The 13,119-nt window shown below is 36.3% G+C and overlaps 1 protein-coding gene across 4 annotated transcripts in view; it reads right to left on the bottom strand.

The window, feature by feature from the left end:
• Window positions 1-13,119, bottom strand: part of rph3a (rabphilin 3A) — a 117,082-nt gene that overhangs the window by 78,644 nt on the left and 25,319 nt on the right. For all 4 annotated transcript variants that reach the window (XM_031892750.1, XM_018090590.2, XM_031892756.1 and 1 more), the window contains exon 2: window positions 6,219-6,309. In XM_031892750.1, coding sequence (XP_031748610.1) covers window positions 6,219-6,292 — 74 coding nt within the window. In that variant the 5' untranslated portion in view covers window positions 6,293-6,309. The remainder of the gene's footprint in view (window positions 1-6,218; window positions 6,310-13,119) is intronic.

Raw genomic sequence — 13,119 nt, 5'->3', positions numbered from 1 at the left:
ACTGGGAAACTAACAAGTGTTTATCATTTATGCAGATACACAGGTTTTGTGTGTATAGTGGCTTTATCTTAACCAATAGAGTTTAGGGCTTGGAAAACAATATTTTCATGTGTGAAAGATTACACTGACCTATTAAAGTGATAGGGGCTCATTTACGTTTACATTAAAGTGCAGTTTCAAGCATAATTGCCATGTTTTTTCCCACAATGCACCATTTTTTTCAATAATCCCAGTGCCATTGGGGTAGCAAAGAGGCAATTCTGTTGACACAATATTTCTGAAATATTTTTGGATGGTGCCATTTGCTGTGTTCGCCCTAGAAACCCCCTCCCTTTGTTTAAGAAAGCAGCTGCCATTTTAGCTTGGTCTCAGTAGCTTCAGTGCTGTAGCTCTAGCCGTTGGTAACTCAGATCAAACATTCTTATGGGAGGGGGAGTGAATTCTTATGAATTCTTATGGGAGGGGGAGCAAAAAGAGCGAGGGGAAGAGGGAGAGAGAAGAGAGCTGCAGCAGACTTGTGCCCCAAACATGAAGGAGCCCTAAAGGAGAGAAGAGAGAAGACCGAAGATACCAAAGAACATGTTTACATAAAAGGAGACAAGAAATCCTGTGTTTCTTTTGATAGAGGACTCAGTGCAGAGTTTCTGTGAGTGCTTATGACTGTATTTACATAGACCTTTCTCATAAAGCTTACTTAGTTTTTACCTTTACTTCTCATTTAAAAACAAAGCACTGCATATTTAGTTGCACAGATGGAGAGCAATACAGTAATAAATAAATACAGTGAGAACTCAATTTTAAATACCCTGATTTACCTTTTTTTTAACTTTTCCCTCATTTTACACCATTTTTGTTATCTCATCAATATATAATGCATTTCCCTGATTTCACCCCATTTTCCAAGGCCTGGAAATTTGAAGTTTTCTTTCATATGTTTGATATAAAGACAACTTTAATTACAGCACTTGTCACTTTAATGAAATTGTGGGGGGGGCTGCATTATAGTATTAGTATACCATTTTGTTTGGAAAATTAAAAATAAATAAATTGAAGTGATCTGCAGAGGTACTTTTGTCGTCTTTTTCCTATTAATTTGTTATAGTTCAACTACACTCTCATAAAGTAATCTAGTTCTTGGAAATTAAATAGATAATTCTGAATAGGTAAAAACTTTTTTCCAGTATCACTGCTATTTGATGTGATTAATGTAAGCTTTCTGAAGCTAACCAAATGGTCATAAATGAATAGGTCACTGGTTCAAAATTTACCATTTTCTAATAGTAAACTAGAAATAGTGAGTTCTTCATTTTACCTCTATTTTTTATATAATTGTTATTGATTTAAAATTAAACTTACAAATTGCCCCATGAGGGCATGACATGGTAAAAGAAAAACACATAAGAACAATATTGGTGTATAGCATCACTCATCATGTGCATGGGCAACTGTAATAAGTATATGCATGACATTGTGGGCTAATGTATTACTTATAAGAAACAATTCTGGCATTTCAATGCTATATAGCAACTTGCTAAAGCAGCCTCAAGGTCTACCTCCTTACATTTTTTCATAGCTCCTCCAGCAACTAATGTATCAATTGTAGGAAGCAAAGGATACATTATTTGCAGGTACAATTTGAAAATGAAGTTTTGAAAAAACAAACTGCTTCTTTAATAAGGCACTGTTTGTTTGGAGTCTATGAATGATATTTAATTTAATGTATATAGAGCAAACCCTATGAAAGATTCTATATAAATAATGCAGTCTATGCAGAATTTGCGACTTACAATTTACTATATACTTGGGGGCCCATTTACTTACTCACGATCCGGCCGAATGCGTCCGATTGCGTTTTTTTCGTAATGATCGGTATTTTGCGATTTTTTCGCCGCCTTTACGACTTTTTCGGAAATTGTCGCGACTTTTTCGTTACCAATACGATTTGCGCGAAAAAACGCGAGTTTTTCGTAGCCGTTACGATGCGCTCGTATTTTGTCGCGACTTTTTCGTAGCCTTCGTGCCGAGTATGAAAGATTCGGATTCATTCAAGCTTCAGTATGGTGACTTTACTTGGGCCGGGTTGGAGCTGCAGGGTGCCATTGAGTCCTATGGGAGGCTTCCAAAATCATGCTAAGTCTGAAAGTTTCGGCCGCCGCTTACAAGCGCTCAATACGAAAAAGTCGCGACAAGATACGAGCGCATCATAATGGCTACGAAAAACTTGCGTTTTGTCGCGCAATTCGTATTGGTAATGAAAAAGTCGCAACAATTTCCGAAAAAGTCGTAAAGGCGCCGAAAAAATCGCAACAAATACGAAAAAGTCGCAAAATGTCCGTTTTCCAATCGGATTTTTCCAATTCGGATTCGAATTCGTGTCTTAGTAAATGTGCCCCTTGGTATAAACAATATTCTTAACTAAGATTAACTTCACCTTTAATAATTAATAATTGATTCCCATGTGGGGATGAGTCTGGGGAAACAGAGCATTTCTTCCATGCATTAGATTAACAGGCTACAAGCAATAATTAATGTGTGCGAGACTTGCTATACATGATTAGGCATGAATAATGTCTTGTGTCAGTTACAGCGCTCAATAAAATTCAGCTATCAATTAAATTAAAATTCAATTAAGCTAAAGTTATTTATCAATGCAGAATGGAGAATGAATAGATTTATAAATCAGTGATTGTTTGCTCATTATTAATTGTTCTTCATTATTAAATGTCATCACAATTTACAGTTCATCAGTTCTAGAAAGACGTATGTTGCTTATACATAAAAATATACAGGTCAATTTTGCATATTAATCCAATCTTGTATTTATATAATAATACTAACAGTATGTGTAAGGTATATTAGCAGCTGGAGCACCTTTGGCTAAATAAATCTGTAACTTAGAATGTAATAAGACGCTTTTTAATGCAGTAGCAACATCCGGTGCAGAGTATAGTGTCGAGGGGGGCACAAGGGCTCCATAGTTGAGCACTAAGGGGCACACTTAATGGGGGTCTAAGGGGCAGATACAATAAATAACCAGGGTCGGACTGGGCTGGCAGATCAATGGAAGAAACCTCTGTGGGTCCTGGGCCTCATCGCCCCCGCAGACACAGTCTACTGCCTGTCTGGGATCAGTGGGCCCCCTGCAATCGTTTTAGAGAGGGCCAGAAGCACAAAGTACGTAGTGAGGCGGTGGGCCCTTCAGGTAACAGCCCTGTTGTTCCTGAACACCCCAGTCCAAGACTATAAATGACCCCCAAGGTCTTGCAAGAAGACATATTGATAAATATACTATATTTACCATCACTTCCATTATCTTTACAGTGACTTTTATGATCATTACAAACAGGTTCCTGCCTGCTTACTTAATATTCTGCCCTTTAAAAAGTGTTCACACGTTCATGATACAAATTGTATTTTGTTCTAGATAATTCCAGTTGACACACACTGAGCCTTCACACATTAAGCACAGACAATTACTGTATTTATAAAAGAAGACTTTGGCAGAACAGCATGCCTTCTGAAAATCAACCTCTGTGTAATAACACAGAGCCTTCATTTCAGTAAAATGAGAATCTAATAAAGCTGCTTCTTCTTTCAAGAAATTTACTAGCAATTACTAGCAATAGAAAATATACAGCAGAGCACTAAATAAACTGCTGATGCGTGTAATGAAATATGCATGATACAGCATCCAGCAGTTTCAGGTATTTTAGAAATATAGACTGGAATTGACAAACTGATGCTTACAGTTTAAGACGGTTAACAATATTATGGGCAAAATTAATTGCACAATTACTATGTTTATATTAGTTATTGATAATTAACATATATATTATTGCATAGCACCAAAAAAGCAGCATTTTACAGATAATTTTATTTAATCACATCAGTCTTTGCCCTGGGGAATTTCCCATTATATTTTCCTTTCCCGGCTTCACAGTAACACACTCAAACACATACTTGGGTCATTTTCATCAGGAACCAATTAACCTGCTTGTGCGTTTCTGGAATATGGGGTGAACTGGAGCACCTAGGGGAAAGTCATACAAACATGGCCAAAACATAAAGACTCCATGCAGAGAGTACCCAGTCTCTAATGAATCCCATTCATCAGCATGTCCTGCTATATCATGGAAAATATCATGCAGCAAGTAAAAACCTTCCTCTCTCCCAGATCCACAGACATGTGGTGGTGTATAGATAAGACATTTCAAATGGTGCTATGAGCAAAGTAAATGCAAATTGTACAAAGTTCTTATAATTCTGCCTATGCCTATGGAATTATATTTTCTTTGCATAAATAGCCCACAAACCAGGGAGATGTTTGCTCAGGATGAAAGTCACAGAAAGAAAAAAACATTATCTCAAAATTATATAGTGAATCTGTTTTGAACTACTGACTATAAGCAAGCAGGCTGGAACCCATGGGTAACAAAAAACAAGATATGAAGAAACTAGAGAAACTGCAGTTCCTGAATAATAGATCCCATATTCCCATCCTGGAATTTACAGCTCTGCAGGTTTGACATCTATTATTGGGACTGCTAAGGGGAGAGATTTGAAAGAGTTTTTTTAGAAAGATTGTATTTCTGTTTAGGTTGTATAGAATAAAGCATACAGTGGCACAATCTGAATTTTTTGTGATGATTTGAGTAGGGAATTAGGCAGTGATGTTACAGAATATGTAAATCTTGCAAGGCTATAGAGGGTCACATAAATAATCCCTAAAAGATACATCATTGTTGCATTATTGCAGTAAATCTATGTGCATCATAATTATACCTTCCAGAGGTTATTTATAAAGATTTCAGATGCAAGTGCTGGAGCCCTAAAGGGTGCAAAATGTGGGCTCCTTTATGCTCATGGAAAAAACGCTTGCACCCAAGGCGATGCTGCACTCTGTACTTCACACAAGTAAAGGAACAGGTAGGGAACAAGAGGGAACTCCTACATGAACCCGCACCCAACCCTCAGGAATACAAAGCTGCTCGTTGCAGACAGCATTCTATTCATGGGGGAAATGCAGGTCCTTGAGTCCCAGATCTTTGCCCACAGTAACTAAAGGTGGGGCAAGGCACAAAGTTTGGAAAACAGTGCCTTGCATATGTTTTTCACATTTTGGGCTGGTGGGGCACCAGGGAACCTATTGAGCCCTGGCTCTCAAGGGTCCCGCTGACCCAAGACTGCTGCTCAGCAGGTATCCTTTTTGAGGAGAGAGGATGTACACGGTGGGCTGGGAATTTGTGATGGGGTGTTGGGAACAGGGGGAGTTAACAACAGGGTGAGGGTGGTGGGATATTAAGATGGCAACCCAGGGCACCCCAGACAATCCAGTCTGATACTGCTTGTACCCTGCCCTGTCCTTATCAGTAAATGAGTTCTTGAGTGTGTATATCTTAAGTAAATACTACTGCAGAAGAACCAAGGTGCGTGTAGCAGGCAATGTCATTCTACTAAAACATCACATTGTTTTTGCTGGAAATAAAAAAAATTAAATGTGAGAATTCTTTCCTTTCAGTGAAGAGTTTGTATAGGCAAATTGGAGACTACCTTAGTTTTAATTGATTGACTTACTTTGGGCTCCCTAAAAGCTGAATGAAAATGATACTAGCAAAGGGTTAAATGTGAAAAATGCACCAATAGCTATGCTACAGCTGCTAAGCTGCTCCCATTTAGATCCTTACAGCCTCTCGATGTTTGCATTATGCATGAAAAGCACTGTATTTAATGCAGGTTTGAATTCATTTGGAGTTGCGATGTTTGCATTGCAGTAAAATACATTTTATATGTAGTTTAAAAAAAGCTTATCATTAAAAACAGTGTTTTTAGTAAGGTTAAAAAGCCATTAAATTGTGTGATGATCCATTTCATAGTGCTTACATGGAGTGCATCAACCAGAAATTCAATTGTATTTTGTTCTGAATGAGAAACTGTATAGCTATGAATATTTCTCTATCACAAAGGGTATAGCCAGAAATGAATTAAATATACTAATTAATGTCATCATTTGTGGTTTAAAACAGTGGCTTTAATGGAATATGGAACACTCAGAGAGCATTTGCAGCAATATTTAAATGGAATTCAAGGTATTTTGGGTGCTTTCTATATCATGCTGATCAATATATGTCTTTTAGGAACAGCAGATATATGCTTGGTATACATCCTTTCAGAAACAAACAGAAGCTCTTTATTTATAAAGGCCCTGAAATGAGACTTACTTGGAACGGAGCGCCATTTTGTCATTGGGGCACATCCAGCGGTTAGAACTGTTTCCAATCACAGTATCTGTCATCCTTGATATTTCAGTCTCTGTTAGAAGAAAACACATTGAAAGCAAGCTGTAATTTTATGTAAGCCAGTATTCTAGCCTCACAGAATATGGGAATATGGGAACTGACAAGTTCTATAATGAAAAGACAGTGTTTAGCCTCAGTATTTTCCCCAAATCCTTTTAACAGCGCACACCTGTTGTGGCAGAATATTGGATTATAGTTTGTGATGCCACATTACTTATTTAGTAACAGTAGTAATTTAATTTACCTTTTTTTCTCAGGTTTCATTTTTAATTATATTACAAACATTATACATTATAATTTTTACATAAAGCAGGTGATTTTGCAGTATCTTCTTAAAGGGGTAGTTCACCCACAAATTACATTTTTGTATGTTATGTAATGAGAAATTCTTAGCAGCTTTTCAACAGGTCTTCATTTTCATTTGTTATAGGTTTTGAATTATTTGCCTTCTTCTTCCAACACCTTCCAGCTTTTAAATCAGAAAAAAACTATTGCTCTTTGAGGCTACAGTTATATTATTGTTATATTGTATTACTTATCTTTTTATTCAGGCCTCTCCTAATCATGTTCCAATAGCTCACACTGCTGCTTGGTTGCTATGGTAATTTGGACCCTAGCAACCATATAGCTGCTAAAATTCCAAACTAGAGATCTGCTGAAAAAAAAGCTTAATAATTAAAAAAAAACACAAAATAAAAATGAAGACCAATTGCAAATTGTCTTAGAACTCTCTACATCATACTAAAAGTTAATGTAAAGGTGAACAACCCCTTTAGGCAGGATAGTGATCTGTACTCTTTGAATCATTTTTTTAAAATTTCCAATACCAATAATCTACTACTGGCTATAGCTGTCCCAAAATTTGGCAGTTGCATTAAAATAATAACAAAAAAGAGGACATGATTTTCATTTTAGCAATAGGACTAGTCACCAGATTATAAGGAAAAATATACTGGAGCCGAAATCACAAAAACAGTTATCTAGTTATCTTTAATATTGCAACACAGTGAAAGAACAATGTCTTTAACCCCCTCAAGCAAACATGTGACCCTCATCTTTTGTGTTCTATAAATTATGTACTGTGTATAAGAACTTCTAAGAAAGGTTGCTGCATTCATTTGTTTTTTTGTATGAAACAGTCTTAACTTTCCTGGGGTTGAAGGAGAGACAGATAGAGCTTTACAAGTCTGAATACCTCTTCGATAGCCTTTCATCTAAAGCATATTAGTGTAAGAGATTTTTTTATATGTTTGAAAAATAATTACGCTTTTCTCTTTTAGCGTGCATATTTTCCATGATTATTAAATGCAGCAGCAAAGCTCTCTTCATCTCTCCTTCATGTAGCCATTTTTTTTTACAACGTAATATACAGAAAACACCATTTCCAGGCCATTCAGACAATACATTTTACAACTGTATTTTATTTATTTATTAATTAGGAATTGGTAGCTATCCCACAAGATAAAGATATACACTAAATGATGTAATGTGGATTTCCAGGCACTTTATAATGTGCTGTTATTTGTATCACAACAACGCTTTTTCTTGAAACGCTTTTATTAAATTTCCTAGAAAATATGTCAACATCAATTAAGATTGAAACCAGGTTATTTACTATTCAGATTTGAATATTCTTTGTTTTCAAAGGCAAAACATATGCAATATGTGCTACCATCTGCCATGGCATTTTTGGTAGACAATCCATGTACAGTATTTGTTGTTCATAGAATGCAAAATGGATTTTAGAAATGGAAAAACCCTACGAAAAGGTTATGTAAAGGAAGAATACAGATTAATGTACAGATTAGAATGATATTTGCAGTGATATTATGACGAAAGATTCATTTTGTAAGGGAGAACATAGGGACTGACAACCTTGTCTGTCTTCTGAGGTCAAGCACAAACTTTGGCAAGGCCAGCCCTAGCCTAGCTGATGCATTAAGTGACTAGCGCAATATTAATAAATGCCCCATTTCACTCACATACCATCATATTCTGCTCCCTCAAACATACACACACAGAACAGTGGGCGACAGGCCTCGGTAATGACATTGAACAGCCTGTGGGAAACTAAACGTGTGTTTGTTATCCTAGGTCTAGGTGGCCTAATTATAAAGGTATTGTATTCATCTCACTGAAAGTCAGACATCAAGCTATTTGCATGTTTATAAAGTACCTGTTTATGCAAGATGTAAAAATAATGACAGCCTTCTCTTACTTGTTTATTCCAGTTGCATGATGTCCCCATTCACAGGATTATAGTAAGTGATTTGCCTCCAAATTGACAATAATGATGTAACTCGAGTCTGAGCTTCTCACACCAAAATTATATCAAGCACTGCCTATTCACATATATAGACATTATATACAAATACACTCATGTTAGCCATAATTGTCTTGGACTTTCATACAAAATCAAGCCATAAACCACTGACTTATGTGTTAGATAATAATCTCTCACATACAATCACTACCTGTTCACTGACTGAAATTTTCTAAAGTACTCAAAGACTGGTTGAAGCAGAAATCATACTGTAGGTATTTATAGAAGCCAATATTTACAATAGTAAAAAATAATACACAGATAAGTATTTTGCTTTTAAAGTATTTCCCTCAAAATATAAGTACCTTGCATGCTGCTGTTCATTTTGTGAAATAATTTATTTTCTCCAGGAATACTGATTACACATGAAGCAATACCACAAATGTTGCATTGCATATTTTTGTACACAGGCAACTCTGTATAACTGTCTCAATCAGCTGGATCTTTTAAGGAACAGTAACACCAAAAAATGAAAGTGTATAAAAGTAACTAAAATATAATGTGCTGCTGCCCTGCACTGGTAAAAGTTGTGTGTTTACTTCAGAAAGTCTACTATAATTTATATAAATAAGCTGCTGTGTAGCCATGGAGGCAGCCATTCAGAGGAGAAAAGGCACAGGCACATAGCAGATAACAGATAAAACACTATTGTATTCTACAGAACTTATCTGTTATCTGCTATGTAACTTGTGCCTTTTCTCCTTTTTTCCAGCTTGAATGGCTGCCCCCATGGCTACACAGCAGCTTATTTATATAAATTATAGTAGTGTTACTGTAGCAAACACACCAGTTTTACCAGTGCAGGGCAACAGTGCATTATATTTTTATTACTTTAAAACTTTCATTTTTTGGTGTTACTGTTCCTTTAATGTTGAATAGGGGGAAAGGAATTACAGGCTGTTGCACAAAAACTTTACAATTCTTCCCAACAACTTGGGAAACTTTATCACAAGGATAAACTCAATACATCATTGTTGGTTAATCTCATCAACAGTTGTCCACAAATCCCACGTTGTCTCTCCACAGGTTTCCTGGAACCATCCAAAGACTGGGAACCCCTCCCTTTTGAACATTTGAGAGTAGCCATAAATCCTCTAGGCATCACCTACCTCCCACAGGGAATGATTGCTCTTGGGGATTAAGCACAGTATGGAAAGGATTATCCAACTACAGATATTTACAGCCATGAAATTATAGTTGTTAGTGTCAGTTTGAATTTCATAGTATGAAATGGTATCATTTTAAGTAGCAAAGAACTGCAGGAAGCTTGTTTCAGCAAATGGGGAACACTGAGCTCCTGGCACAGGAGAAAACAGTAAGATGTGATATCTCCTTAAAGCATATTCTCAGGATCCTCTAAGGCACCCTTATAAGCATGAAAAATGTTCACGTAACATATATGAAATCTCTCCTGTTAACTGTGGGCCCCTAAGGTAAATAATACTGTTAGAAACTATCTCTCACCAAGGGGCAGATCTATCAAAATCAAAAATCCCATAGGAATTAATAGAACGTGGGGGAGTTTTTATGTATGAAGCTCTAAACTTACATTTTCATAAATCTTCCCATTAATGTTTGCCATAAAGGGTTATTATATTATTAAAATAAAATGAAGATATGGTTTTACACTTACCCCTGATCCCATTTGTATATAACCCAGCAAACTTATTAAAAACCATTGGAAGTGGACCAATTTGTTTGTTTCATTTGGGTCTCTGCAGCCTGTTGGCATAGTTCTTACTTTTAACCTGGTATGTGCAGTGGTATGCATTGTATCGCTGCTGTGTCATTGTTTGAGAAAGGAGCGGGAGCTTCAGAACATTACGGAAAGCAATCCTTAATTTCTGCCTGCAGCGTCCTAGGACACTAGGATGCTAGTTTCTATTTTCACTGGGTCCTTATCTGGCCTACCATTATCACCCACCACCTACAGTGAGCTCCACTTGTCTATTCTATCACTAGCTAATCACTGAACCTCCCTGAGGTAACAAGCCTCAGGCTTCCTACATCAGCCAAAGAGGAATTGTCACACTGCTCCCCCCCTTATACAGCATCTCTAGGGAAATACCATCTAAGTGCCACAGAAAAAGACCTGCTCTAGATCCTCCAAAAGGGAATGCCCTATCTAACAACAACATCTAGTGACTTAACCAAAATACCACTCTTTACATATAATAAACATATTATAAAATATCTAACCCTTGCAGTTATTTCTAAGTACAGGTGTGGGATCCGTTATCCAGAAAGCTCAGAATTATGGAAAGCCTGTCTCCCATAGACTCCATTTTAATCCAATCATTCAGAATTTTAAAACTGATTTGCATTTTCTCTGTAATAACAAAACAGTACCTTGTAATTGATCCCAACTAAGATATAATTAATCCTTCTGAGATGCAAAACAGTCCTATTGGGTTTAATTAATGTTTTATTGATTTTTTAGTAGACTTAAGGTATCAAGATCCAAATTACAGAAAGACCCCTTATCTGGAATACCCTTGGTCCCGAGCATTTTGGATAAGGGGTCCTATACCTGTAACTATAAAGTATAAGATAACCCAAATCTAGATTAATTGTTGTATAAAGGATGGCTTTGAGAAAAATATCTAATCTAGATATCTGAATAACAAAGGTACAATCTAATAAAATAAGCAGCGGGATATTTCTGATTACCTAACAGGAATTTATATTAATGGGGTGTCCATAGCAAATTTTTTTTCTGAGAGTGAGATAAATTATTAGTGTTTAATAAGCTACATGCCTTTGTTACAATGCTGCGTGTATAAGTAACACATACCTAGGGCAAATATTTCAAGAGATGTTATCAGAATGAGGGTTGAAGAATAAAAAAGTGCCATCATACATAACAAGAGATTGAATGCAGTGCATGAAATTTCAGTCATTCTGCATTACTGCACCTCAGGCTCAACCTAATATACAAGCTTCTTACCTCTTGATGAGCAAATAAAAGCGATAATGGTCGAATTATATGATCCAATGCACCTGGCAGGTTTATTTCTCTTGACACACTTTAGTGATCATGGTAAAATGAAAGAACAGAAAATAGCATTTGTATGCCTTGTGCTTGGATAAAATATAGATTGTAATAAAAACCAAATAGCATCTATAATGTTTTTAAGTGAAAGGCTGAACAGAGCATACCGTATATATATGATACTGTTATTCTGGCCTCGACTGGCTTTTGTGTTTTCTTTCCCTTTTCTAGCCCAGCTGATTCGCGATTTCACGCAGCTATGAAAAACTGGGTGAAACTGCTGTCTATTTAGATTAAGAAATAATTAAATTGCACAGCTTCATTTTGACAGAGAAATCAGTGAGAATTTAATCAGCCAAACTCTGCCCAAAAATATTACCATCAGAGCTAGCAAAATCCCCCTTTTTGTATTATTTTGACTCAATTTTGGGACCAAAAAAAGCCCAGCATAAAGATATGGCATGAAAAGGGGACATTTTAACCTTAAAGCAGACATATAAAGATAACATTTGAACATAATTTGAACTTAATATTTAAATAATAAGGAAAAAATGTAAGCAGCCTTCAGAGTAAAATTAAAACAAACCATTCATTGCACATAATACGACAGAAGCTTCTTCTAAAATGTGGCCACAGATTAAACACCCCTGCCCCGTGCATAATTATAGCTTATTCATTAAATGAACACCAAGTATAAACACAGCAAGCAGTTTATACAAAATGGTGAGTAAGTTACAGTTTATTTCTCCTATTACGTGACTTTTAGACATCACTGCCCTGCTATTCCACTAACATATATTAACAAGCCAGTGTTGCTGAGTATAATCCTATTAGACAGTGTAATATTAAGGAAAAATGACTTATTTCTGTGAGAAAAGGAAACCTAGAGCACCAGGCAATATTAAGATCTTACAACCCTTTGCCCTAAGAAAAGTGCAGGAAAGAGAAAGTATGGCTACAAAATCAACTGAACCAGTAGTAATTCATAATTTACCCAAGGGTGTATCTCTTGTGGCCCCAAATTATTCAAATCACAGTTATCCCAGACTGGAACCATCTGCGCTACAGGAGTGTTCAACGCAATACATGTTTAAATTCAGATTATATCAAATGTGTATGTGTGCCGCTTTCTGTAAAAAGGGCAAACTTTTGCATAATAAAAGGAGATAAGAGCTAAATGCATATAAAGACATGGCAGGGCAATTTAGTTGTTTTTGACAGATTGTGGGACTGTTATATGCAATTTATTTTAGCTAATGGAAATTACATGAGTTTTAGTCCCAAATTAGGAAAACTGGGCAGAGCTTGGTAACATTGACCCGCCATTCAGCCAATCGCTGATCACCACATGATAGCCCTGCCTCTTTTACATGTGACTTTAGATGTTTACAGCAAAGGAGTAAATATAAGCAAGCCTGCACAACAGTGTGAAATCTATCATATTTTTTTTAGGGGGGAGTTTATGGGTGTCTATCACATTGTTTGTATTTTTTTCCCAATGTAACAGC

This window comes from Xenopus tropicalis, chromosome 1, assembly GCF_000004195.4.
Source record: "Xenopus tropicalis strain Nigerian chromosome 1, UCB_Xtro_10.0, whole genome shotgun sequence".
Taxonomy (NCBI): Eukaryota; Metazoa; Chordata; class Amphibia; order Anura; family Pipidae; genus Xenopus; species Xenopus tropicalis.
Note: the sequence above shows the minus strand (reverse complement) of the source record. Positions and strands in the feature narration are given on the sequence as shown.